General features: G+C 57.0%; 2 protein-coding genes across 13 annotated transcripts; both read right to left on the bottom strand.

Moving 5' to 3' along the window:
* Positions 1 to 238: 238 nt before the first annotated feature.
* TPST2 (tyrosylprotein sulfotransferase 2) lies at positions 239 to 19,265 on the bottom strand. Of its 12 annotated transcripts, XM_082324710.1 has the most exons (9): positions 13,358 to 18,989; positions 12,872 to 12,960; positions 12,251 to 12,380; positions 9,855 to 9,923; positions 5,920 to 6,827; positions 3,986 to 4,184; positions 2,600 to 2,650; positions 1,478 to 1,526; positions 239 to 701 (listed from the first exon to the last, which is right to left on the bottom strand). In XM_082324710.1, exons 5-8 carry the CDS (start codon positions 6,753 to 6,755, stop codon positions 1,497 to 1,499), a joined length of 1,116 nt encoding a protein of 371 aa, XP_082180836.1. In that variant the 5' UTR covers positions 6,756 to 6,827; positions 9,855 to 9,923; positions 12,251 to 12,380; positions 12,872 to 12,960; positions 13,358 to 18,989; the 3' UTR covers positions 239 to 701; positions 1,478 to 1,496. The 12 variants fall into 12 exon arrangements, 1 of the variants encoding a protein (XP_082180836.1); XR_014229521.1 differs by lacking the exons at positions 239 to 701; positions 1,478 to 1,526 and adding an exon at positions 19,175 to 19,252 and having other exon boundaries at positions 3,290 to 4,184; positions 13,358 to 13,739; XR_014229526.1 differs by lacking the exons at positions 239 to 701; positions 1,478 to 1,526 and adding an exon at positions 11,398 to 11,852 and having other exon boundaries at positions 3,290 to 4,184.
* Positions 19,266 to 20,198: 933 nt separating this feature from the next.
* Positions 20,199 to 23,952, bottom strand: CRYBB1 (crystallin beta B1; the record flags this gene model as incomplete). Its single annotated transcript, XM_082325138.1, has 5 exons — positions 20,199 to 20,379; positions 20,654 to 20,796; positions 20,929 to 21,061; positions 22,782 to 22,900; positions 23,812 to 23,952. The coding sequence occupies 5 exons, from the start codon at positions 23,950 to 23,952 to the stop codon at positions 20,199 to 20,201; spliced, it is 717 nt and encodes a 238-aa protein (XP_082181264.1).
* Positions 23,953 to 25,681: the final 1,729 nt, after the last annotated feature.

Consider the following 25,681-nt stretch of genomic DNA (forward strand, 5'->3'; position numbering starts at 1 on the left):
CGTCTCCTTCCGGTGACGCACCCCGGGCGCCCCTTGAGCCACGCCCACAACCATAGAGCTGGAAGGAGCGGCCACGCCAGGGCCTCACGGGCAGCGGCTCCTCTGTGGTTTGGCGGCCCGGCCCCAGGCGCCCCGCGGCCTGCGCCGCCGCAGGGCGGGGGGTCCCAGGCCGGGCCCCCCCGGAGCAGAGAGGGAGGGCAGAGCCTGCGCTATTAAAACAATATTTTAATGGTGTGCGACCAAGGAAGGAGGCGGGAGGGGGGGTTGGCTCATATATTAACTCTGCAATAGCCTCTGTAAGTCACAGTGAAGGGCGGGGCGGGGTCACTGGCACGACAACGGCTCTGCGAGGTCAGGACCCACTTCTGACCCCGCCATTAGAGAACAGCGTTACGAGACATTTAAACGCGATTTAACGAGTCCTCCGGCCACGGCATACAAAATCCCTTCCCGATGCACGCTGATGCCCCCGTCGAGTGTGAATTTCCACAGATGCTTTCACCACGGAGCGTTGGGAAAAGGCAGACGACGGGCATCCGACGGGTCAAGTGTTTGGCCTTTGCAAATAAATGCAAATACATTCCTCGTGTAGCAGTCATTTTGGCAATAGTATTAGCAAGCAATATGCTTGGATAACCGATTTCCACTGGTGCCATTGCAAACTCTTCTTTGTTGGACCACAAAAGGCCATTTGCAGCGTTCTGGAAGAGAGAAACACACAGGCTCAGGAGCAGGAGCCAGTCACGCCAGCACCGCAGGTGCCCGACTAATGGCTTTAAAGCAGTTGTGATACAAAAAATGGTCAGAAAGAGACCAAGCCCCAGCTCCAGGGCTCGAGCCACACAACTTCTATTCTCACTCAATGCTTCTGATTTTTTTTTTTTTTAGCACAATATACTGATTTTACATAGAAAATAGTTTTTAAAGGGTCATTTTTAGTAATAAAATTTTTAGTAATAAAAATGACATTTCCTGTTTTAGCATAGAGGCTAGCTGAAAAGAGAGATGGAAAAACATCCAACATATCAACAGTTGTATCTGGAGCAGAAACCCAGGGCAGCAGCTTTGTTTTTGCAAACTGACAGCAGATGTGACTGCTTTATCTTCCCTTCCACAGGCCCATGGCATGTCCTAGAAGACAGCTGGGGAGCAGCTCAGCTCATCTACACATTTCCACATCCCTTTTCAATGATCCCCACAGGGACAGTCAGTAATAACTCTCCCAAGTGGCTGGTTTCGATTTTGCTGGAGTAAGCCTGTTTCCAGAGCTCAGAAAAAGAATTTCTGACAAATCGTCTCACATAACGGTATTGTTCTGAAAACCTAAAGCAACTGTGAAGGGGTTCATTCACATAACGAGCGTGCCTGGAGCAGCCCAGCTAATCCACAGGCACAAGAAATTACACTAGCAAAATGCCAGCCCCGGAGCAATGCAGGCAGATTTGCCTGAGTCCCAAAATGAAGTACAAGGTCTTACCTGGAAATCATTAATTTTCTTAGTGAGAAGATGACGTGTTCTGAGTCACCTAGAATAACCCAGAAACAGAAGGGTCAGCTTTAAGCCACCATCTGCAACTCAAAACATTCCTGCTGAGTTCCCAGAAGCAAGAAAAGGAAATGTTTAGGACACAGAAAACAGCACAAGGGCAGAGAAGCAGCAGCCAGGAGACGCTGCCATGAGACTGCAGCCTCTTGCTTCGCTACTGTTCATGCAACAGGAACCACCCTAGGCAGCCATCTGGGAATCGCCAGCGACACCTCTCGCAGTGAAAGCCACTACGCACTTGCTTCACCAGCAGCCCTGCCTCCTCAGTCCAGGACTGGGCTCTGCATCTTCTCACCCGACACCGGCGATGCAGCTCAATCCCCCTGCTTTCTTTAGGAGGCCACGTGTCGAGCAGGTGAAACCTGGCACCTCGGATCAAAACATCAACACCAATCTACTGCATCTCCATACTGTGCAGGTAGCGCTTTCTGGAGAGTCAAGAAGTCTTTTTTTTTTAAGTCTATGTGCAATGGCTGTTGGACTGCTCTGCATTACAAAAGATGGTTATTAATTGTTTTCAAGCACTGCTCTTTAGGGAAGGAGCCCCATAGTGTATTTTTGACACCTGAGCACAATCACCCAAGTACAAGAACTAGGAAGACCTCTTTGTAACCTGCAGATCAGAGAAGCCACCCTTCCCTAAGGCAGGCAAGACCCACAGCAACAAAAACTTTAAAGAGTTTTGGAACAGAGAACAATGTTGGAAGTGTCTTAAAGTCAGAGAATGAAGAGCATAAGTTTCTGATGAGTCAACACAGAACTGCACAGCACAAAACCATACACACGAGCAGACCAGGAAGGAGGCGACAGAGATGAATGAGCAGGGCCTGAGGAGCACAGAATACAGAGGACACCAACAGTGAACGTGTGGAGGGTGGGAGCAGTGCGCAGCAGGAAGGACAGGCACATCATCCCCATGGATCGAGGCAAGAGAGCAGGACATTTCCTGCAGTGGCTGCCCAGCCTGCAAATGCCCGTAAGAGGGAGCAAGGGACCAGCACCCGGGATTAACCAAACAGGGCAAAGCCCTCAGAAGGACTATCAGACTCTTACCTGCAGATGACCTTTCAAATTGGCTGGCGTTTTATAATCCCCCTTTAAAACCTACGGAAAAGAGAAAACTGGAGTGACCCTTCGGCGTAGTGGCTCTATGAACATCGGCAAGTCCACCTCATTAACTGCGTCCTATGTCCCAGTATACCTGAACCAGCAGGAATACCCTGATGGGCATTTGCTCTACATCGAGGTGCTATATGGGGGCAATAGTGGGAGGTTTCCTCCTTCGTGACTGTGAGCAAAGACAGAGAACAGCATCCTGCTGGGGCAAGGAACTGACACAAGCAATTCTCTGGCTCCCCCCTCAGCATGGGAGGGGAAGAGTATTTCAGTCTTTACCATTGTGCCAGTTCTCCAAATTCATCCCAAGAAGTACAGAAAGGTCCATGTCAGAGGCCCGGAGTCCCCAACCCTGCCCAGGGCAGATGTTCACCCAAATCACCTGTGTCCTAGAACAGCCCTCATCAAGCAGAGACAGCAAGGAGGAGCTGTAAGAGACCAGAGCACTCGGAACACGGACCAGCTCCAGGGAAGCTCTTCCGACCTCCCAGGTCAATGCTGCTACTTGCCTGCCTGCCCACGATCTGCACAGAGTACCACGGGGACCAGTCCCACCCGCAGGCGTTCCCCTGCTCCCACCAGTGTGACAAAGCACACCTCATCCAAGGGCACTGTCACAGGGAGCACCTGCAAAGCTGCGGGGGCTGCAGAGTCCTGCCTCAGGCTGGGGAGGAACCGGTCCACCCCAAAGCATGAGAAACTCCCTCTGTGTAGTAACTGCTGTCTGTGGCTCTGCAGCTTCTTCCTTCCAGTTCTGCTCCAGGAACATGAGTCAATATTCTAAAAAAAATCTTCTGGTTTTGCCCAAATGCATTATGAGCCTCCACTCGCACTCCCTGCGGGACTGCGGGAGTGGCTGGTGAGCTACACACGGACACAGCACAGTCTGTGCATCCTCCTGGGGCCAGACCACTGTGTCTAGTGCCACAGCTGCACACCTAGATAACATCAGCACACAGCAGTAACTCCCACACCCGGGTTCGAGAGCCGACAGCCAGGCTGGGTCAGGGAGGGACAAGTCAGTATCTGCCACAGCAGAAGAAACAAACGCCACCACAAAATCATAGGGAACATCATCAGTTTGAGCCACACCAGACTCAATCTACTGCACACATCTGTTTTGAAATCATCTCAGTGTAACTGCGTGTCTGTCGTTCCCAGTCTCCCAAGAGAAAGAGAGCGTTTGTTTCTCCACTGCTCTTTTCTGATTCGGTTCAGCAGCCTCTTCTGCTCCAGAGAGCTCTGTGGGTGCAGAGACCCGCGGCCCCACGCCAGCACTCCCTCCCCGTGGCAGCACCGCAGGCAGGTGGCAGCGACACTCACTCTGTGCGTGTTGTTGACAACTAAGGGGTCGGGGTGGCCGTAGTTGGGTGGGTTGGCATAGGGGTCGTAGCCGAGCCTGGCGAGCATCGGTGCGATGTGGGCCATGTCCTGCAGCACATCCCCCGGGATGTGCCCGATCCACTTAGATAATGCCTCCATGTTCACTGGCTTGATAACCTGGTCTGTTGATCTTTCTATCCTGGGGAAAAATAATAAAGAAGAAAACAAGACACTAAAGTTGGATTTCACATACATACTGGGCTCAGCCAAGAGCCTTCAGCTAGGTTCAACATTTTGCTTCCAATGCCCAAGACAAACGTGCACAGAATCATAGAATCATTTAGGTTGGAAAAGATCCTTAAGATCATTGAGTCCAACCGTTAACCCAACACTGCCAAGTCCTTCACCACTAAACCATGTCCCTAAGCACCACATCTACCCGTCTTTTAAATACATGAACGCTCATCGCCTGCCGAGTCTGCCTGGGGCAGAGACAGCAGGAGGCACAGCGGGGCAGCCCCAGGGCAGCCGCTTCCCACTCACAGCCCTGCTCTGGGGGAGCAGATCCTGGAAGAGGTTTCCACAGCCCCAGACGTTGGGTCCCCCTGTATCCTGCACCGGGGTCAGGGTGTTACCAGGACACTCTGCTTATTACAGGAAAATAATGAAAGATGTGTGGTCTGTAGCACAGATATACCACATGACCCCACTGAAAATCCAAAAACTTACCTGTTTAGGCAACCTCAGCAAAATTTACTCTGAGCCAATAGTGCTGAAAGCCCTGAAGAAATCATTGCTTCAGCCATCAAAGGTGCCTGCGTCTCTCTATCCTACGCCACAGCTGCCTTCCTGGTCCGCCTGGGATAAGGGTGCTGGGATGTGCTCCCTGCCAGCCGTGCTCCCTGCCCTCCAAACCTGAAGGAGCGAGCCCCTCGCAGGTACAGCCCCTCCCTCTGCACCCTGTGCTCAGCAGGACGCTGGCCCAGGGCGAGCAGCCGCCTGCTCGACTCCAGGCAAAGGAAACCACACCCCGCGTGGCGTAGGCGACGCGGCGTCCTAAGAGGGATGAATGTGCACAGAGGCTGTGGATCCCGAGCCTCATGAGAGCGTCCCAGTTACCCACTGCTAAGGCACAGGCAATGCCACGCAGCCTCGTACAGAAGAGCGTCTCATGGCGGAGGGAAGCGGAGCCCGGCCGCACACCCGTGTCTGTTCCCGAGAAATGGAGCAGCTGCGTGTCCACAGCTGCCCTCACCTCTTGGGCATGAGCAATTTATACAAAGACTGCTTGTATGGTTCCCTTAATTCCCCGATTAAATTTTTCTAAGTTAGTCTTAAGCCTCCATTTAGGAAATAAAGAGCATTAAAAGAGGAGAAGAAGGTGGGAGAAGGCAAGCAACCCGCTGGCACCCAGAGACAGACAACCAGCAAAGAGGGAGTGCTGGGGTGTGTCTCCACAGAGCAGGTATTTCTGTTATTCTGCAACAGCAGCACCAAACCTGGCAAGAATTGCTGCTCACCGCTGAAAGCCGTTCATTAGCAGCAAAACTAATCATGGTAAGGAGGTATTTGAGGATGGGTAGAGAAAAGAGACATTAAAGAGCTCACATTTCAGAGTAAGCAGTTCTTTTCAAATTAGAGACCGCAATCATTTCTGCACTGTCAAGACAAATGAATAAAGCAGTCACCTGCTCCTAAAATCCTCGCCTGACAAGCTGCTGTTGCATACAACAGATTGCTAGTATTCAAGCCGTCTTCTACTCAGAAACACAAAACCTATTGCAGCAAAACTGGACAGACATGCTGCCACTTCTGCCCCTGAAAAAGCATACATAAACACAAGCAATGCGTCTTTGCCCCCAGTTTTAGCCTTGACCCGCTTCATGTAACGAAAATGCTCCTCGAAAAGCCGAGGCAGGAGCTGAGACACTCACTTGGAAAGCGACACCCCGCCGGGCTTCCCTATCAGCTCCTCATGGTGCAGCACCGTGTCGCTCCAGGAGATGTCCAGGAACTTCATGATGGCGTGCATGGACTGCTCGGGGTGCAGCACCAACTGCTCGTAGTAGACGGGCAGGCACCGGGACCGCCCGATCTCCAAACACTGGGAGTACATCACCTCGATGGCTTTGTTCCACTTGGTCAGGCAGTCTCGGTAGCTGTTCAGGTCGAAGCCCGCGATCGTCACTTTCCGTGTGATCATGGAGTGGACTGAAGCCCGGCCGTCTCGAACCATCAGGAGGAATTTGGAATTGGGGAACAGCCTGGACAGGTAGACAGAGGACTTCAGCGTGAAGGGGTCCTTGTTACACAAATACCTGGCTGGCTCACCATGCTTGGCGATCACTTCCAGTATAAAGGCCTGCATAGCAGCGTCCAAAACTTGGTCTGTCACCCCCGCTTCATCCAGGCGCATCTTCTCTCGCCCTGATTTGGACCAGGCCTGCCGCATCGCCAGCACACGGGGGATGATGCGGGTCTCCTCTCCGCAGCGCACCTCAGGGTGGGCATCGAGCATGGCCCTCATCAGCGTCGTGCCGCTCCGTGGGACCCCGCCAATGAATATCAGGGGCATCTCCTTGCTGTAACGGTACTCGACGTGGTTGGAGTCCATCATGACCAGCTCCTCATTCTCGGGTCTCATCAGCCTGTGCCTCCTCTCGCTCAGGACCTGCTGGCACTCCAGGACCTGCTGGCCGAGGTGCAGAGTCACCATCAGGGCGACCACCGAGCCCACCACCAGCAACACCCTCCTCATGGTGACCCGCATCCTGTTCTCCTCCGCACAGGCTGGTGACCACGCTTCAGCTTTCAGCTAGCAAGTGTTCAACCCAATGGGCATCTGCAAGAGAAACACAGCACGGTCAGAGGAGCAGGAGCCGCAGTCCAGCCCAGCAGCACCTCGGCATCCAGCCTGGCTCCTTCAGGACGCTGACACCATCCCAGGCTTTCATCATCTCTTTCACTTATCAGCAACTTCCAGCCTAGGTGCTTTCTACTCAGGAGGTAATTAAAGTCTGCCTCAGAGCACACCCAAAGAGATTATGTCCGGACTGTTTGTGTACCCAGAATCACAGGTTTACAGCCGAAGCAAAGCTCCAGGAACATTTCGGAGAGAGAAGCCACGTGTACCCAGTCAGTCCTTAAAGAAATCTTTACAGAGAGTCTGTTCCATCCCAGATGAAGCCCAAACCCTCCCTGCAGTTTTCCTTCCTTCCAAAACAGAGCTCAGCACACCACCGTCTTCTCACTTCTCTCAGCCACCTGTCTCCTTCCTACATTTTCTTTAGCCTCAATGTGCTGTCACAGGGGGAGGGGGAAAGCTGAAATAAGAGAAAAACAAAAGCACCTCATGCAAATTGTAAGGGTCTGATTCAGGAGAAGCAGTTACCCATTAGAATGAAACACTATGAGAAATTAAACCACCTGAAGGCTAACAGCAACACACAGCGTCCGTGTTAAATGCTCTTCCTCCGGAGACTGACCTTATATAAAAATCCTTGAAGACTTCATCTGGCATTAAGGCTTTTTGGGTTTTCTGCGCCTCAGTAGGATATCTAGCAGGAAGCCTGCAGTTTCTGCAAGTCCCCTGCTCTGCTGCCTACCCGGGAGGGACTCCTGCAAACGCTGGCACTGCTTCCCACACCCTCCCCTCTTCTGCTCCATTTGTGAGCACAGGTTTTGCAATCCTCCCCTGGGCTCACCCAGGGATTTCAAGTGCTTTGTGATTATGTGGCTGGGGCAGGAGCTGAATGGAGTGGAAGGAACGGGACGTCCACGTGTTTTGTTTTGCTGACAATCCAAAGAACTGCTTCAGAAAAACGTTTTCTCCTCTCGACTCTCTCCATGAAAGAGCACATTTAGCAGTGGCCCATGCAAAGCCCCTTTGCGGTGGGGAGCAGGCAGGAGAGCCGCCCCAGAGGCAGGCAGCCTCCCTGCCCCTGCCCTGCCTGCCAGCACCGGCGGCCCCAGAACCGCTCGAGGACTCGCTCCATTCCTCTCCAACCCCTCACATCCCGCTCCACCTACCCGGACTGGTGAAGCAGTCGGCTGCTCACCATCCACCCACTCTGCTTTTATCCACTTCTGCTCAAACCATCAGATTACCATGACACAAAGAGGTAGTGCCTCTCTGCCCACCCAGGCATGTGTTTTCCCGTCCCAGAAGCAAAGTAACATCACCACCAAAATAATTTTTGTGGCTCTTTAGCACCACGGTTAACATCCTGGCCAACTGCTTGGTTAACATACCAAGGTTAAACAGTTTCAAATGCATGCCCATATACTATATAGAAGTCAGAAAGTCCAATGCTGGTCCATTTGTTTAGATGTAAATCAGAAGGAACAACAAACAGCTCTGGCATTTATGCAGCACCAAGCCAGAGTCAGACCCATTAAAAAGACAAGCGCTTATCTGCTCCATCCTGCTATCTTGATCTGTTTCAGTCATGCAAATATATTCAAATGTTCACCCTAAAAATAATTGCAAATGCTGCAAGACCCATTTCAATGAATTATAGCCAGAGCAGTCAGGATTTAAGGCCAACTGGAATAATTACGGCTATGCAGAACAAGACAGGCTAATTAGCAGGAAAGACCTGCAGTTTAAAAAGGAGGCTGGGAGCACAGAAGTGCTCTGTTCTTTGCAAAAACAGCTTACAGTGAGCGTTTCCCACCGAGATGCTCCCAGCAGCTCTGGTCCGAGTGCCGCCAGAGAGAAACAAAGGGACTCACTCATTTTGCTGTGCGAAGCGGGAGGCTGGCTGGGAGCCTGCAGTACCGGCCCTGCTCCGGCAGCACCCTGAGGGACAAAGTGTTGTGTCCCTGGGGATCATCCTGCCACCCCAGCCAGGGCAAACACACAGCCCCACCGCTGCCCATCCAACGCCACCAGCACGGGGAAGCTCTCAATCCGCTGTGGGGCAACAGGAGAGGCAGGTGCCGACAGCTGCTGTCAGGGAGCATGGCCTCTCCCTTCCTGCTGTGCTCCGGACTCTCCCTGCTGCTGCTGCAGCACACCACTGCTCCCGCCAGGACAGCCCCGCTCTGCCTCCTGCACAGCAGCCGCAGGGATGAAGCAAAACGAACTTCTCCGGCGGGATTTACCCCAGTGTGCCCGGGTGGGCTGAACGGCTCAGCAGCGGTCTGCTGTGCAACCGCAAACAATCCCGTCTTATTTTCAATTCTTTTGGGCAATCCTCCACTAAGAATTCCCCAAAATTTATGGGGCTTATTAGTCTATGAGAGAACAGGGATGGATAATTTCCTCCACAGCAGATATCTGGTAGAAGATATCATGGCATAATTAGGCAGCATGGCTGTCTGATCAGAGATGCCCAAGCTGGCTCTGAGAACTTTCTAATCCAGCAGGAATTAGGGAGCTCTGAGGGGCTTCTCTGGCACATCACGGCAGGGACTGAAAACCACTGCAGCTGGTGACGGGGAGCAGAAATCAAAGTGCCAGCAGCCAACCCCGGGCTGAAGCCCCCGAGGGCAGCTCAGGCACAGCAGGACAGGGACGGGCTGTGACCCACAGCCAGGGACTCCGTCCCCGACTGCGAACAGGGCAAGGCTGGTACCAAGAGCAGAGAGCGTGGGGGAGGATGGGAGCTGGTGGGGAAGTGACAGCAAAGCAGTGACCAACAAGGACACAAGAGGTTCTACAGGCAGAAAGTCTTCCTTATTTTGCATGCTGATCGGACGTGAGTATAAACAAGGCTTAAACTGTTTCTTGCCAGCTTGTGAAGGCAATACAATATTAACAGGGCATCAGTGGTGGTGTGCACAGACTTTATGAAATATTCACCAGCCCACACCCAGTGTCACAAGGGCATCAACTGCTCTGGCACTGCCCTCCGTATGTACTTACCTTCCCCTGGTAAGTTCATTTTGCTGCTAGCCGAGCTTCATGCTGAAACACAGGTGGCCATGAAAATACCTAATGGGAAAGAAAAGCCACAACGTCAATTTGTTTATTTATCACAGACATCTGCACACATGGTGACGAGCAACACTCTCCTCCTTGGCAACTTCCCCTGCCACACGCACCCCTCCTACCCACAGCTTCCCTCCGAGCCCAGGGAAAGGTGGTCCTGGCTCACGGTCGGCACTGGCAGCCAGATGCAGCACGCCTGCGACTCGGCCATCCACCCCAAGGCACCAGCACCGCTCCACCATGGCGGCGTTCACAGGGCTGAGCCAGAAGGAAAAACCAAGGGAAGCGGGAAGGTGGCTGCTCTTTTAGGAAATGAAGCCTCCTGGAAGGGAGAAGCCTCAGGGAGACAGGAGCAGCTGGGATGTTTAAAGCCCAGGGGACGACAGTCCGAACATGGCACGCTTCCATTGCACACAAGCAACCAGCGCAACAGCCCGTCCCAGAGGAAGCAGCTCCGGAATCGCCTGCTGCAGGCTTTGGTACAAATGCTGAAATCAGGCACAAGTCATGACTATAGTCAGAGTCCCCAAACCAGTAACAGCAAAAGGAGACAGGGTCCAGCGGACTCCTCAGGTCTGGCAGGTCATGCTTCTGCCTCCAGGCAGGGTCATGGGGACGCCAGCCTCTGCACTAGGAGATGCCCACACTGCCAGGACCTCCCTGGCTCCAGTCCGAGGAACAAATCTCTCTCCAGCCTCACCACCCGCCGAGGCAGCAGCGCCAGCCCCTAGCGGCATGCAAACCCCACCAGGTAGGGAACCAAAACCCACACGTTGGCCCAAACACCAGGTTTCCCACAAGGACACAACACCTGCACCCCCAAGGACCGCACACATCCTGGGGAGCCCAGGAGCTGCCCGCGCCGCCTCGGCTGAAGCTGTCCTGCAAGCACAGAGCATCCCACTGACAGTGCACCTGCGCAGGGGTCTTGCCCGTGTCCCGCCAGCGGTATGGCAGCTGTGTCCCTGCAGGACACCCTCCTCCAGGCACGGGAGGGCAGCAGCAGGGGTGACCCATCCCAGCAGGGCTGCAGCCATCCAAGCAAAGCCACCATCCAGGGGGCTATGCTACAGCAGAGCACCCCGAAGAGCCAGGACCTGCTGTGCAGGCAGGATGGCACTCCTCTCCAAGGCTCACACCGTGTGCATGGGACCACGGGCTCGTCGTGGGGCCGCTGCAGCTGGGCCCTTCCCACAGTCAGCTCCCCCTTCACACACAACGGCATCCCAGCCTTGGAGGATGTTTTTGAGAACATTTCAAGTACAGACACTAATTGTTATTCCAGCCACCCAAGAGTCTCCTCCTCTCCTGCCCAGCTGCCATCGAACTTCACGCAGCCCCCTCCACTTTAGCACTAATTAGAAACCAGAGGGAAACTCCACCCAGCACAAACTTTGCAAGAGCTTATCCGCGGTGCACGCATCACCCTCCTTCCCTGCAAGGCGTTCTGCTTGACCCTGGCCTGGCCTCCACTGACCACGGGATTTCAGGTCCGGACAAGACTGCAGGTCTGCGGAGCAGCAGCTGCATCCCCGGATGCGCATCTGCAGTGCCACAAATGATCTGGTGCACAGAGCAGTGGCAGTTTAACAGCCCAGCCCCAAGACACCCTGCTCCGGAAACGGCTCCAGCTCTTGCCTGTGCACACACAGACAGACACACAGACACACACACGCTTGCAGACTTCCTTCCTGACGCCTCCCACCGCAGCGCGGGGCCGTGCAGCATGCCACCACGCAGCTTCTGCACTGGCCGGGCGGACACCGTACCCAAGCGAGCACCAACAGCAAGCACCAACCGACTGCAACCTCCACGTCCTCCTTCCCTTGCTTTTGGGCAAACCACCACCACTGCCAGAGAGCAGCCCCGCGTGCCGGCACAGCTCGGTATCGGTGCAGCCAGGGCCTCTGGAGCGAGGGAAACGTGCACCAGCTGTAGTGATGAAGCAATATCTCAAGTCTGTTTTTTAAAGCAGCAAAGCGTTACAACCAAACAACAAAACTAGTTTCTACGAGAACCTCAATAACATCAAAAAAAGCATTTTTCTTTAAACCATTCCCAGAAATGATTGCTACTAACTGCAACTTCCCCAAAAGACTTAGGTGCAGCCTGGAAAATTTTAGCTCAAATCACTGGTGCTTAAATAAAAGGATGAGGAACTGCAGATGTCTTTGTGGCAGAACAGCAGCAGAAGCTTTGGTCAGCAAGAAATATCCTATCTAGCTTGCATCTTTACAAATCAGCAAAATTTAATCACTTAATTGATAGTCTCCAGTTAATTCACACGCATCATGCAACAGAAAAATAAACACAGCAGACAAACGACGCACCCAGAAGCGCTGTCACCGTGAAGGCAGGCGTGCTTCTCCTGGTCTCTCCTGGTGGCAACTCATAATGGGCATTTCAAAACACCTGATGACTCCAAGGCATCTCCCTTAGCAGGACAGAGATGCTCACGTCCTGAGGAGGCAGCAGCAAACAGGAGAGAGGTCAAACAAGCCCCGGGAGAGGAAAGCCGGGAAGAGCCAGCAGGGGCTGAGGGCGAGGAGCGGGAAGGGACAGGTTGCTGGCACGCAGACACATGGGGTGTTTCTCCACCTCAGTTTCAAAGCAGCCCGAGCGAAAGCTGATCAACAAATTTTAAAACATTCACCAAGAGGTCGATGAGCAGCCCTGGAAAGCAGCAAGCACAGAGCAAGCACCGATCTCTGCTTGCTGTTGTGTGTCCATGGAGGCAGCAAAGGGGCCAGAGGAGGCCGAGGTTCACCGAAGGGCAGTGCCAGCCCTGTTGCACAACCCCTGGCTCATGCTCATCCGCCCCCAGCACAGCAAGGATCGATCCCACGGGGACAACCAGCCTGTGGGAGCAGGGTCCAACCTCCACTGTGGTTTGCTGCCCACCCCAATCGATACTGCAGCTGCTCGCAGCAGAACAGGAGCTCTGTACAAACCTCTACTGGAGGTGAGCAATGGCCTGAGGCTCCAGGCAGTGAGAGAAGAGGCCACTTTTATGTGCATGAAACTGAGCTGTAGCTGGCACCTACATCACTCAAAAAAAAAAAAAAAAAAAAAAAAAAAAAGTTACTTTCAGGCCAAGTGGTGAGAACAGCAACATCGACAGCAGAACAGTTTTTGCTTATTAAAGCTAAAGATGCACTGCAGGCCACAAACCCAGACGTATCAACAGGACTCAGAAGCCAATCCTGATAAAAAAACAGGGATTTTAGAGCACTTCAGGGTTATACATCCCTCTGAAAATCCCCAAATAGAACAAATGGCACTGTGGTTTGCATTTGCACTGCTGACATCATCCCAAGTAAAACTGGAAGAAACAGCCAAAAGACTGCAAGAACAGGTGTTTAAGCATACATCTTAACATCCAAACCACAAGGAGGGCGCTTAAGCTTGCATCTTAGCACCCAGCCGGCTCAGCTCACCTCCGCAACAGCTGCAGGGGATGCCAACGCTGCTGCGCTTACGGGTCCTGCCCTGTTTCCTTTCAGCTGAGCGCACTCAACACGATGCACCAGCCAGCGTCCCTGCAACGACACCCGCTCCCCAACATCCCCTCTTCACCTTCCGCTGCGAAAGGCACTCGCCATGGCTCTGGCAGCTCTGCTCAGATGCTGAGGCCACCCCAGCAGCTGGGTGCAAGGGTCTGGCAGCACAGCCCACCGCCACGACGCGGCTCCCCGGCACCACAACTACCGCATTCCTGCAGCCCGGAGGTCGCTGGCTTGGACCTGCAGAGGCGAGGGGGTTTCTCTCCCAAAGCACAAAGCCCTCCTCCGGGGCGAATTTATTCTCACTGCTGAGTACCTAGAAAAATAAACTAGCAGAATCTGATGCCCCAAGAATTAAGGCAGTGTGCACCGGCTTCAAATACCAGCTTTCTCACTCAGAAAATCCTGTGAGTTGGAAGCCCTGAGCCACACAGTGCATTCCCAGTCGAACACCCCAGCACACCATCCCAGGAGAGCCTGGCCGAGACGCATGAACAGTGCGCCAGCCTGCTTTAACAGGCTCTAAATCACATCAACAAAGAATCGACAGACATTTCACAGCACAAATGTACTGTTTGTTTATTGCCTTGAGGCTGTTATGATTAGAAAAACATTTTATTATCCTGCTCAATGCTACAATGTTCCCAAAATAATAAAAATCCCACCAATTTACAGCATCTTCACTCCGCATGCCTCTCATTCCAAGCACAGCAATGGCATTTTATCGTCCGGCGATGGAAACCACAGTATCCACTTCTGCCAACCTCTCCGTAAGGCAACAGCCTTTCTCTCAAACTGACTTATTAATTATGAAATGCCCGAAGTGAAAGCTGCTGGCAGAAGGTGGCGATGGAGGCACCCGCCTCAGTGACCTGGCACAAGCCACAGTTCCCACCGCGCCCCAGCAAAGCTGCAGCAAAGCCAGGCGGGAAGGGACTCGCCATGTCCCCCTCTTGGCTCAAGGAGCAGGGTGGGGAGGCACAGCTGCCGTGGAAGGACTGAGCCAAACCAGGGGGTCCAGGCGGGGAAGGGAGACCCACTCGCTGCCCTGTGCCGCGGGCTGTGAGCGACGGGCACTGGAGCAGGAGGGGTGTCTGTGACGCCCCAGTGATGGATGGAGCCATCCGGCAGATCGGCTCGGCCTCCGCTTCGGAAGCACTTGTGCAGAAACAGGAGAGGAGCTCTGCACTTCAGAGGGATGCTTCTGACTTTTAATCAACCCGCAGCTCCAATTCAGAGCTTTACCTTTTCTTAATTACTCTGCAGTTGCTGCCTCAGGGGGACAAAGGCAAAGCCAGCGCCGGTGCCACTGCAGGACCTGTACAAATGGTGACAAACACACTCCCACACTTGCTCCCCCTGCGCCCTGACCAGTGGCCCCATTGTCCCGCTCCCCATCCAGAGCTGGACAAGGGGGCTCTCGGGAAGCACGGAGCTGTTCCCCCGCTCCTCCCCATGCCTTCAACTGGGGTCCCTCCAACTCCCACCTCTGGCCCAGGGTAGGTCCCAGGGAACCCCGCTGGAGAGGGGCGCAGGGAGTGCTGCAGGGTGAGGGGAACCGGAGTTTGCAGCCTCTGCATTATCTCACTACTCTCGGTGCAACCATGACTCTTCCCTCCCAAAACTGAACAAAGATTCCCCACGTGGATGTGGGTGGTCAGAGCCCGCCATACAACAGGGAGAAAAAGAAGTCAAAGGAACTGCTAGAAAAAATTACTAAGTATCTTCAAAAAAATATTTTCCAAATCCACATGCCAAACCCTAAGTTTCAACAAGCTCCATTCTTGCATGCACAAAGATCAGGATTTGCAAATAAAAGGTTGTTTCTGCAAGAGAAACCCCAAAACCTCAAATTTGCTTAAGAAACAAAATCAAAATATTTTACTTCCCCGTGCAGCAACACCAGGCATCCCCCGAGCTGAAGGCACTGACTGAAGAGGGTAATGTGGACAGGGGGGCACGCTGCACACCCCTCGGGCAGCGAGGCGAAGAAGGAACGCCATGGCCAGCCGCACTTTGGCAGCAGCGCCCCATCTCCCCGCACAGACCAGCCCCAGGATCTCCACCGTGGCCCAGCTGGGCTCTGCACGCCGCCTGCCACAAGGGCGAGCATTTGGCATTTTCACAAAGCCAGTAATTTTGGGAAGGGCACAGAGTGCTGCCCAGCACTGACTTCAGCAGTGTGTGAATACGTGGCCTCCCACTCAACACGGCACAAAGCCCGTGTGCCTCCACAGCCCCCAGCAAGGACATGCAACAACCTCCCAGCAAGCCGCAGCGCGGGAGAAGCTCTTCTTGTGAAACCGTGGATGGAAGAAAAGGAAATGGGTCCTTCCGAGACAGGCTGCTCTGTGCGCGGCATGGCTGACCCATAAGAGAAATTACCCTGAACAGCACATCCGAGTGCTTCACGGCTCGGTTTCTGTCTTCAGAAGCCCAGCTGTGAGCCCTGGGTCCTCTGCTGCCATTTACATCTGCAAACGCTGGGCCACCAAGGGCTGCCTCTGCATGCTGTCCTTCCTCTGCATGCTGTCCTTCCTCTGCATGCCAGCCGGCCACGCTGGCCTGCAGCCAGCTGTGAGCACAGCTGCCCAGGGCAGCGAAGAGGGCTGGGTGCTCTCCCACACCCCTTACAGTGTGTCCGGGCACAGCCACTGCCAGAAACGGTCGCTCATACTGCAGGATCCACCCCCAGCACCAAGCAGGAGCACTGGAAAAACCCCAGCTGCTTCTCCCTGCCCCACTATAGCAGTCTGTGATTGCAGCAGGTCCGGAGCCAACGTGCTAGCAGTCATTTCTCCATGGAGAAGCACCTCGATGCCACAGCCACTTGTGGATTTCCCAGTCTCAGTTTGGGTTCACTCGCCTGGGAACGTGCGATGGGAACCAGTCGCTTGCTTAACTTCCGAGCGTTGCGGATTGAGCAACCCTCTGCTGCTATCAGTGGTTCTTGTTTGCAGACCCTGCGAGGGGGAGAGGGGCTCGGGGTGGCTCCTCGGCGGGACCTCCCGCATGCTGCACGGCTCCTATGGGCAGGGCCAGCCCCAGGCAGTGTTGCCCAGCCTGCGCTCCTGCCTGCCCCTGCACTGCAAGGCCAGTACAAAAAGATGGACTGGGGATGAAAAGGGGGGGGGGGGGAAAGCATCGTTTACCTTTAGACAGGTTTTCTTTGAGGAGAATCCCTGTGATACTGGAGGCAGACAGGGGATTAGGAGAACTGCACAGACTAAAGGCTTGCAAAACAGTATGCAACAAAGCAGGCAGACGACAACATGGCAAGCTTCTCCCGCCGGCCCGCACGCTCACTGCCTGCGCTCAGAGGGCTGCGAAATCCAAAGTGAAACACGCTCTGCTGAGGCATGAGGCTAAGGCTTCCTCAATGCATCACAAATTCGTCAGAAGACGCATCTGTACGGTGCCAAATAAAACCACCTGCTGGGTGTTTGTTTTCTCTCTCCAAAAATGTTCTCGACAGTCACTTCATTTTATAGTGCTCCTGCCATCCCGCACATCCCCTGAAGGCTCAGCCTATCTGTAATGCAAACTGCCTTTGGAAGCATCTTCCTAAAATAGTGACAGAAATTACTAATACAGTTTCTAAAACCTACAGGCAGAGAACGGCAGCAGCACGAGCCTGCCCATCCTTCTGGCAAGCCCACCAGCAAACCGTGTCCTGGAGAGACCCATGGCAGCTCCCGCCTCTGTGTCCCCAGCCTGGGACATCTTGCCAGTGCCAGTGTGGAGGCCATAATTCTGCCTGTACCCCGCTGCAGCAATGCCCCCCTGACGCTGCCTGCAGCACCGGCTCCGGGTGATGCCGGGAAGGACCTGCGCGGCACCATGCATGGCTCAGCCGCTGCCACGGGACACGGTGCTGCTCGCCCCAGGCGAGGGGCTTTCAGCTCAGCCGTGGCTGCCCCACCTCAGCTGACATGCCAGCAAACATCGAGGCATGGAAACTGGCTCTCATGGCCAGGTCCTAGCAGCGATGCTCTGGTCTTCAGCAGCCAGCCGCTGCTCCCTGGGAGAGCAGCACTGCCCCCCGAGCATGCACACAGGCACAGAAGCAACTTGTAGGAATGGAGAAAGCTCATCGCTCTGGACCAAAACACCAGGCTGCTGGGAGGGTGTTCATCAGTGCACCAGCAAGATCCACCAGCTCCTTCCACAAACTCCATCCCTGTGGGTTCACGAGCAGACCGTGGGGTGGTTACGAAGGTCAGCGCTGGAAATCACCCCCCAGTTTCAGCGTCCACCTCCCCTGCATGAGCACCCTGCAGACCCTTGGCTCTCTCTGCCGGCAGCACAGCATGTCTGTTCCTGCGGGGTGCCACACACAGGCAGGCACCGAGCACAAGCTGCAGTCAGGCACGCTGTTACAAAACCCCGCTTGGAGGAAACATTTGAACCTGCGTTGGCACTTGACAAGCTCCCCACGAGCACGCTGCAGTATTCCCAGAAAAGCAACGTCAAATTTGGAAACCTGTTAGCACAAATCATTTTAATCTCTCCACTCACCCTTGCTTCAGTACCCGAGCATGAGAGAGCAGTGCAGCTGTGCAGAGGGGAGACTCACCGCCCGTACATTAAGTACAAGCAGCTGCTGGGGCCGGGCTCTGACTCGCAGAGGAAGACGTGTGAAGGGGTTTCAAGCTGTGAGATGTTTTTTGGACAGAGACCGAGCACACAAACAAACACAGCGAGGGACAGAACAAAGGCCCGCGCAATGCAAACCATACCCTTCCCATGGAAGATCGCGGTCCAGCTCATGCTGCCGGCGGTGGGAACGCGCTGCCAGCAGTGCCAGGGTCCCAAGGAACCTGAGCTTGCTATGGAAATAGCGTGGATCTCGCATCCCTACCACACACCACCGCAGCGGCCCGGTGACAGACAGGCAGAGCAGGGAGAGCATCGATGCTTCGGGTGGGCTGCGAGGCACCAACGCAGCCGCTCAGGAGCCTGTCTGCAACACCCTGCCACGGGACCCGCACCCCATGGCCGCCCAGCAGAAGCTGCAGCTGCCCAGACCTCAGCAGCTGCCAAAACCTTTTGTCCCAGAAGTTGAGGCTAACGCCGAGCCAGACCCGCGGGCGCAGCCTCTCACCCAGCACTTGCTTGCCCAGGGCCACAGGCAGCCACGCTCGCCCCAGTGGAGGAGGGCAGCCCCGACCCGCGGACTCAGCCCCGGGTGACCGGACAGACGGACAGCCCTGGCCCGTGGGTGCCCAAGGCCACTCTCCGCGCTCCTGCCCTGTACAGCGATGCACGGGTGACGAAGGGCGCAGGCTGGTGCTGGACTCTCAAAGGGGTTCCAGGGAGACTGGGGGCGAGGGGAGCATGTCGGAAGGCAGGGAAGAGGGAAAAACAGGTCCACGGAGCGCCCTGCACCGAGCACCCTGCACCACACGCCGTGCACCCTGCGCTGTGCACCAAGCTCTAGCCTCTACACACCGTGCACCGCACTGCACGCAGCCTGCGTCGCTCCGTGCACCGAACACCCCGCATCCCCCACGCACCGAGCCCCGACCACCGTCCCCTCTGCACCGTGCACCGCTCGCCGCGCCCCCCCCCGCCGCGCACCTTGCACCGAGCACCTTGCACGCCACCCACCGAGCACCGAGCGCTGCCCGCGCTGCTCCCGAGCACCGCCCGCCGCGCAGACCCGCCGCTGTCACCTGCCGGCCGGCGCCGCGGCGGTGGGGCACCGTGCCGTGCCGTGCCGTGCCGATCCCCGATCCCCCCCCCACTCACCGGGACCGGGGCCACCGCCGCCGCCGGCACGGAGCGGCGCGAGACGCGGCGACGTCACGCGCACGAGGGGCCGGGATCCCCGCGCCGCGCACCGCCCCACCGCGCATGCGCCCCGCCGCCGGCGGGAGGGGGGGGTCACGCGACACGCGTGTGCCTGCACGGGGGGGGGGCGGTGCGCGGGGCGTGCGTGTGCCCGCGGCACGCGGGGCCCGGGGCGGGCTGCCCGCGCCAGCAGCCGTCGCCCCCGCGTGCTGCTTGCGCTGCGATCGCCGCGAGCGCCAATTAGCAAAGCGGGAGCGCAGGCAAACGGCGCGGAAGGTGCCTCCGCGGGGGGGGAAGGGGGGGCGAAAGGGGGAATGCGGCCGGGGGAAGCGGGGGAGCGACAGCGTCCGAGGCGGAAAAACCTCCTCGAAAGTGAATTGGTCTTTGATTGACTGCAATTACCGCTGTTAATTGTTTACCGCTCCGGTGAATCCCGCTGCGTGGCCGCTCGCAGCCCTGCCTTTTGGCGGGTACCCGCGGCCCCGTGAGCCCCCGCTGCCCCGCAGACACGGAGGGGGCCGGGACCCCCATGCTGCAGCCGCTCCCGGGGGGCCCCGAGCCGCCCCGGCTGCGAGAGGCCCCGCAGGGGCTGGCGAGGCCAGTCTGGGGGGGCCGCCGGCCGCCCCTTTCCCCTGCCTGCTCCTGCTTTCACCGGGGTTTCCCTCGTTCCAGCGCGGGGCGGGGGTCCTGCCCCAGAGCGAGTCCCCTGGGAAAATCCCCTCCACCAGGTCCCACCCGGCTTCCAGCACGCGGCTCGAGCAGGACGGAAAAGCAGAGCCGAGGCAGAGCGTCCCACGGTCGCGCTCAGCACGCCACCGACTCCCGAGCAGCTCTAGTCTTCTGTATTTGTTTTAATTTGCCTCACAAGGTAGAGTACATCCAGGGAATGTGCAATGTACAAGGAAAGTGCTGAGCAGGCGAGCGCGAGGGGAGGCGGGGGTGCCCCGCAGGGCCCGGGACTCGTAGCTGGCAGGCGGCACGCTCAGTCGGAGGGCACGTCGGGGGTGACGAAGGTGCCCTTCTGGTCCCACTGCATGTCCCGGATGCGGCGGATGGACTGGATCTGGGGCTGGAAGGCAGACCACTCGTTCCAGTGTCGGAAGTCTCCGGTCTCAAAGAGGTACTGGTAGCCTCTGTAGCCAGGGTACTGGTACCCGACCCAGCTGCAGGGAAAGCAAACAGAGGGCACCTGAGCGGGGTCGGCCGCTACGGGCAGCAGTGACACGGCCGGCACGCTCTTGGGAAGCCGGCAGAGTCCCCTGCCTCCCGTATGATGGGTACAACCCCCTGGGTGATGGGCTGCGCCACCGAAAACAGCTGCGTGGCGCTTTCTGGCTGCCCAAGAGCCCTGTGCGGGTGCCCAGGATCAGTGGGCAGCGAGCCGGGGCGTGGGGGAGGACGGGGAGCCTGGCAGGAGGCAGCTGCAGCCCGGCTTACGTTCCACTGGGCACCTGCACGCTGCCCACGCGGTCGCAGAAGCCGTAAGCCCAGAGGCTGGGCACATCATCCTCCTGGATTTCCATCTTGTTGCCCTTGAAGTCAGCAGACTCGTACAGGGAGATTTTGTGGTCTTCAGCCTCCTGGGGAAGACAGAGGGAAGGCGCTGGGTCGCATGGCCAAAGCCCTGGAGCTTGCTGCAGTGAGGCACCAAGCAGCACGGATCCGGCCCTGGCCAGACCCCGCTGGGTGCTTTCTGCTCCTGGACCACTCACCATTTTGATGGGACGCATGGACATGAAGCAGTCGCTCCGGTAGCTGCTAGACCAGGTGTCCCAGCGAGGGTACTCGCCCTTCTCCAGGATGAACATCTCCCCACGCATGTTGGCCTGCTCGTAGGCCACCCAGCTGGGGAGAGGTGTAGGACAAAACAGCAGGTCAGATGCCACCCAGCAGCTCCTCTCCTGCTCTGCCAGCCTGCAGGGTGCCGGAGCTGGGCTCCCAGCACCCAGAAAGGCTGCGGGTGTCAGGACTGACCCCACCATCCTGCTCCCACCTTTCTCAGAGTGCTACGGCATGCACAGAGCTGGCAGCTGCCGTGAAGCGCTGAGCCCACAGGCTCTCAGCTGAGTGCTTGCTGGTGCACACGTTCAGGGTCGGCAGCAGACACCAGTGTGATCGCAGTGCTCCCCTTCCTCAGCTCAGAGAGTGGCGGGACCTCAAGGCAGCTGGCGAGCCCTGCACACTGCACGCTGGAGACTCGTCCTTGCGTTGTCTCAGGACTTTGACTGCTTTTCCACTTGCACCACCAAGCCTGGGCCAGGGCTGTCTAATCCTGGCACGCTTGCATGCTTCACTGCGCCAGCTTCAGCCAGCTCTGGCATTCGTCCCATTACCACGGTACGGGTACTCGGGGTTTGTTCAGCTGCAATGTCACCTCTTTAGCAATGCCAGAAGGTGCTGCTGTGCTGTGAATGTCACAGGCTCAGGGCTCCAAAAGCCCCCAACACCAGAACAGCCCTGCATTTGCTGCTTCCTGTTTCCCTGCAAAATGGGGCTATTTCTGCAGATGCCAACAGGTATTTTCCTAATGGCAGGAGACGTGTTCGAGTACCACAGGCACTGTGACCTTACACTGACTTCTAAGGCTGAGCTTGGTTGATTTTGCTTTTGTCTTTCCCTAAGAAAACTTTAGAATCACCAGTGACTCTCAAGAAGACAATGAGGATTTAGGATCCCAGTGACATTTAAATACTCTGTTCACCGAGTTCCACCCTTTCTATATCTAGTGCAGCTTCCCAGGTGTCACACCTGAGCTCCTCTGGGGCTGCTCCGTCCCTCTTTCGTTTCAAAAAGAGTTGGGTATTCTGGGTTCCTAATAAATGTCATCGGTGCTACATGGTGTCATTCAAGGTGACCACAGGTCACCTTGCCCAGTCCCTCAAGGCTGCCGTCAAGGCAAGCTGTGTCCTGTGCATCCTTCCTGCAGCACTGCCAGCTCCCCCAGCTGTCCCACCGCTGCCAGGCTGCCTTCCCGGGCACGGCATTTCCAGCTGGGCACGGCCGTAGTGAGATGCTATTTCAACATGAAGATCATCTGTGCAGTTATCTAGTTTGGCGATCATTTTTGTCCCTGCCTGTGTCAACTGTTCCCATGGCTTTTGGACCTTCCTAGCCCTCTTATCACTGCTCAGCTGCCTGGGTGCCCTCCCCTGCTCGCTCCAGCCTTGTCTCTGCGGTGGCCCTGGCCACCAGCCTGGTCCAAGGCACACGCCTCGTTTCACCTTAGCTTCTCTAAAATCTACAGGTCTCTTGCATTTCATGGACAGCTTCAGGTAGCAGATCCGATAGATGCCTTTCCTCGACCTTCAGCTTTGCCTCTAGTGCCCTTTGCTTTACAAATGGCCCTGGCATCCTTCCCACCTGCCCAGGCTGTCCTGCCCTCCTCAAAGGAGACCCAGTGTCCCCAGCTCTGCTCCTGCGCTGGCCCTGCTCCACTCTCTGCCCAGGCTGCAAGGAAATACCTCTGCACATCACGCTGCACCCAGGGCTGCTCCCCAGGACCGTGTCCCCACCTCCCCAGGGCATCTGCAGGGACACGGTCCCCTCTGCGGCTGGGGTCACTTACGGTCCAGAGGTGACGATGACACTGCGCACCCGATCGAAGCCGCGGTCCCCCAGGTTCAGGCACTCGGTGGTGAACTCCATCTGCCTGCCCTGGAAGTTCTCCTGATCAAAGACGATGATCTGGGGACAGAGGGAAGGGGTCAGACAGGGACAGGCATGCTCGGGGAGGACAGGGCGGTGCTGCGTGTCCCTGCAGGGACCCTGCATGCACGAGCCCACTGTCCCACACATCCCCTTCAGCTCTCCAAGGCTTCCTGCAGCTTTTCAGGTCTGGTGCCTGGGCAAGCTGAGCTGGGCACTGTGCACGAGCAGCCTCGTCCCAACACAGGTTGAGCACAGGAAGGTCCCCTCCTGACAGCCATCCCTGCTCCAAGATGGCCTCATCCTGCTCCCAGTTTTGCTGCTGCAAAGCCACGTCTCACTGTGCCGGTGCCCATATCAAGCCCCAGCCGGGTGGGAAGGAGCTGCTTTTCCAGGAGCTGGATCGATGCTGTGGCCTTCACTGCCTGGCACGTGCAGAAGTGGCACCGGAGGCCTCACATCGCTCGCCCCTTGTCCCCAGCCCTGCTGCAGCACCTTGGTGGCACGCTGCCCCGGCATCGCAGCAGCGTTTCAGTGCTGGCCCTGTCACCCACAGCCTCCTCCTCCACCCCCCCGCAGGACCGCAGGACCCCTGCATGCAGAGGGTGACCGGAGGGAGCACGTGGCAGCACCCAGCCCTGACGCCACAACCTGGGGGAGAGCATCTCCAAAGCCTGTGGTCCCCAACGAGCTGTCCCAGCCAAGGGGCACCCAGAGCATCCCTCGTGCAGCAGCCCCGCAAGCGGCTGCCCAAATCCTGCACCTAGAGAGCTGCTGCCCAGGAGAGACACAGCGGGGAGGGACGGCATCATCTGCAGTCTCCTGCTCTCGGAGGAGGGTCCTTCCCCCTGGGCTGCCTGCACTCTCCTCCTGCTGACTGCCCCAGCGATGCTGCCACCGTCCCTCACGCCCCGACTGCGTCCCTGTGTGTGGGGAGCAGCAGGGCTTACCCTGAAGGCTTCTGTGGAGGGCTCCTCGCCCTTGCTGTTTGCGACGGGAGCAGGGTCGAGGGATGGAGTTGGCACTGGGGCTGCCTTCTCCCTCTCCTCTGCAGCCTGACCAGGAGCAGCGGGTTTTGTGGTCTCAGACATCACAGTGTCAGGCTCAAGTCTGGGACAGGGCACCAAGCAGAGATGCAAGCAGCAGGTTAGAGGGGATGCATGGCCGTGGGCACCCACCACCTACCCTGGCCCTCGCCTTGCCCTGGGGATGGTTGCATTGGGATGGGGGGCTCAGCAATGAGGTGGGCAGCTGGGGCTGGGAGAGATGCTGCCAGGAGGTTCTCCAGGCAGGCACAGGCAGTGGGGTCCTGCCTTCACCAGGAGGACCACAGGAGGTCCTGGGTGCCCACACTCTCCTGCTGTGGACAGGAAAGCCCTGAGCGTGGTCCCACCATTGCAGGGGTGCCCAGGGCAGCCCTGAACACTGATGCCCAGCCACTCCCTGCTCTCCCCAGCTGGGCTGGGGCCTGATGCTGCACTGGGTGCTGGGGCCGTCCCGCACGGGGTGTGCCTGGGAGCCCAGCTGGGCACCAGGGCAGCATGTGAGGGGGTGGGAAGGGGATGGCCTGGTTTGCATGAAGTCATCCGGATGGCACCCTGCTGGTGGCCCCACAGGTGAGTGTCACCAGTGGCTGCTGGGGGAGCAGAGGGCAGCAGGATGCTGAGCACCGAGGTGCTCCCAGATGTGGTGGCCACAGCGGTGGTCACGGCTGAGACCCTGCATTTCCCTCTCCCCTGCCTCGGGTCCGGCTGCAGCCCGGTGTCCAGGGACTTTGTCCTCTTACCTGGGCAGCTGCTGCTTCTTGTTGGAGTGAGCGGGCTTGTGTTTCAGGGTGCAGCAAGGCCCCTACTTTATAGCCTGGCAAGGGCAGACCCCCGGGCGCGCGCACAAAGGAACTGCCAGCTCATCAGTGTCTGTGTGGCCGCCCAGTCATCACATCCTGCAAAGCGCTGGGCGAGCTGGAAGCCTCTCCCCGGCCCCGTGCCCAGCTGCTGAACCCAGCACTTTCCTTTGTGCCCGCGGCACAACAGAAGACCTGACCGTGCCACTTTGCAGCGTGTGGTGGCACCCGCTGCCCCGCGTGTGGCCACCCTGACAGGGCATATATAGCCCCCGCATGGCCCGGCCGGTGCCGGCACGCCACCTTTCCCTGCCCACTGCCCTGGCGCCAGACCCACACGGGCACCCAGCTCCAGTGCCCCTGCAGCCGGGGAGGGTGCACCAGCCCCGTGCCCCATGGCTGCATGGTGCCCAGCCCTATGGCTGCACTGTGCTTATTTCTCCCCTCTAAACACTAAATCTCTTGCTTTAAACATCACTCCATGCCCACAAACGCCTGAGTGCGCTGCCCTGAAGATGCCAGGATGCAAGACTTAAGTGTTTTGAAATGCTTGAAGAGTTGGGTTTTTTTCCAAATGACGTGTAATCAAAGCTGACACTTTCCAAACCATCTCAGTTCCTGAAAATGGTGTTCTCCTTTGAGGATGTCCCTGCTCACTGGCATGGACGTTAGCTAGTTTTTAGCCCACTTAACCTGTGCTGTGCTCAATTCTATACCGTCCCCAGTTTCGCCATCACCACACTGCATGGTACCAAATCCCACATGGGGTTTCAGTGCATCAGCGCTGCCTCTGACAGACGGCAGGCGGAGGGGGCTGTGGGGTGGCCAGCCAGGGACACACTGGGCACTGCTCCCTGGGGCAGCCCAGCCTGCGGTGCCGCATCTCCTGCACCCCATGGGTGCTTTCTGCACCGGGAGGCACCTTGGGGGGACCTTCCCCTGATCCCACCAAGCCTCTGATCAGCTGCTCTCCCTGT

The sequence above is a fragment of the Platalea leucorodia genome (assembly GCF_965183815.1).
Source record: "Platalea leucorodia genome assembly, chromosome: 12".
Classification (NCBI taxonomy): Eukaryota; Metazoa; Chordata; class Aves; order Pelecaniformes; family Threskiornithidae; genus Platalea; species Platalea leucorodia.

Coding starts and splice junctions, on each gene's coding strand:
- TPST2 (XM_082324710.1), bottom strand. CDS start 6,755: ATGCGGGTCACCATGAGGAGGGTGTTGCTGGTGGTGGGCTCGGTGGTC. Junction 4,185..5,919: donor GGCGGGGTGTCGCTTTCCAA/GTGAGTGTCTCA, acceptor ATTTTTCCCCAG/GATAGAAAGATCAACAGACC. Junction 2,651..3,985: donor TTGTCAACAACACGCACAGA/GTGAGTGTCGCT, acceptor TCTTTTCCGTAG/GTTTTAAAGGGGGATTATAA.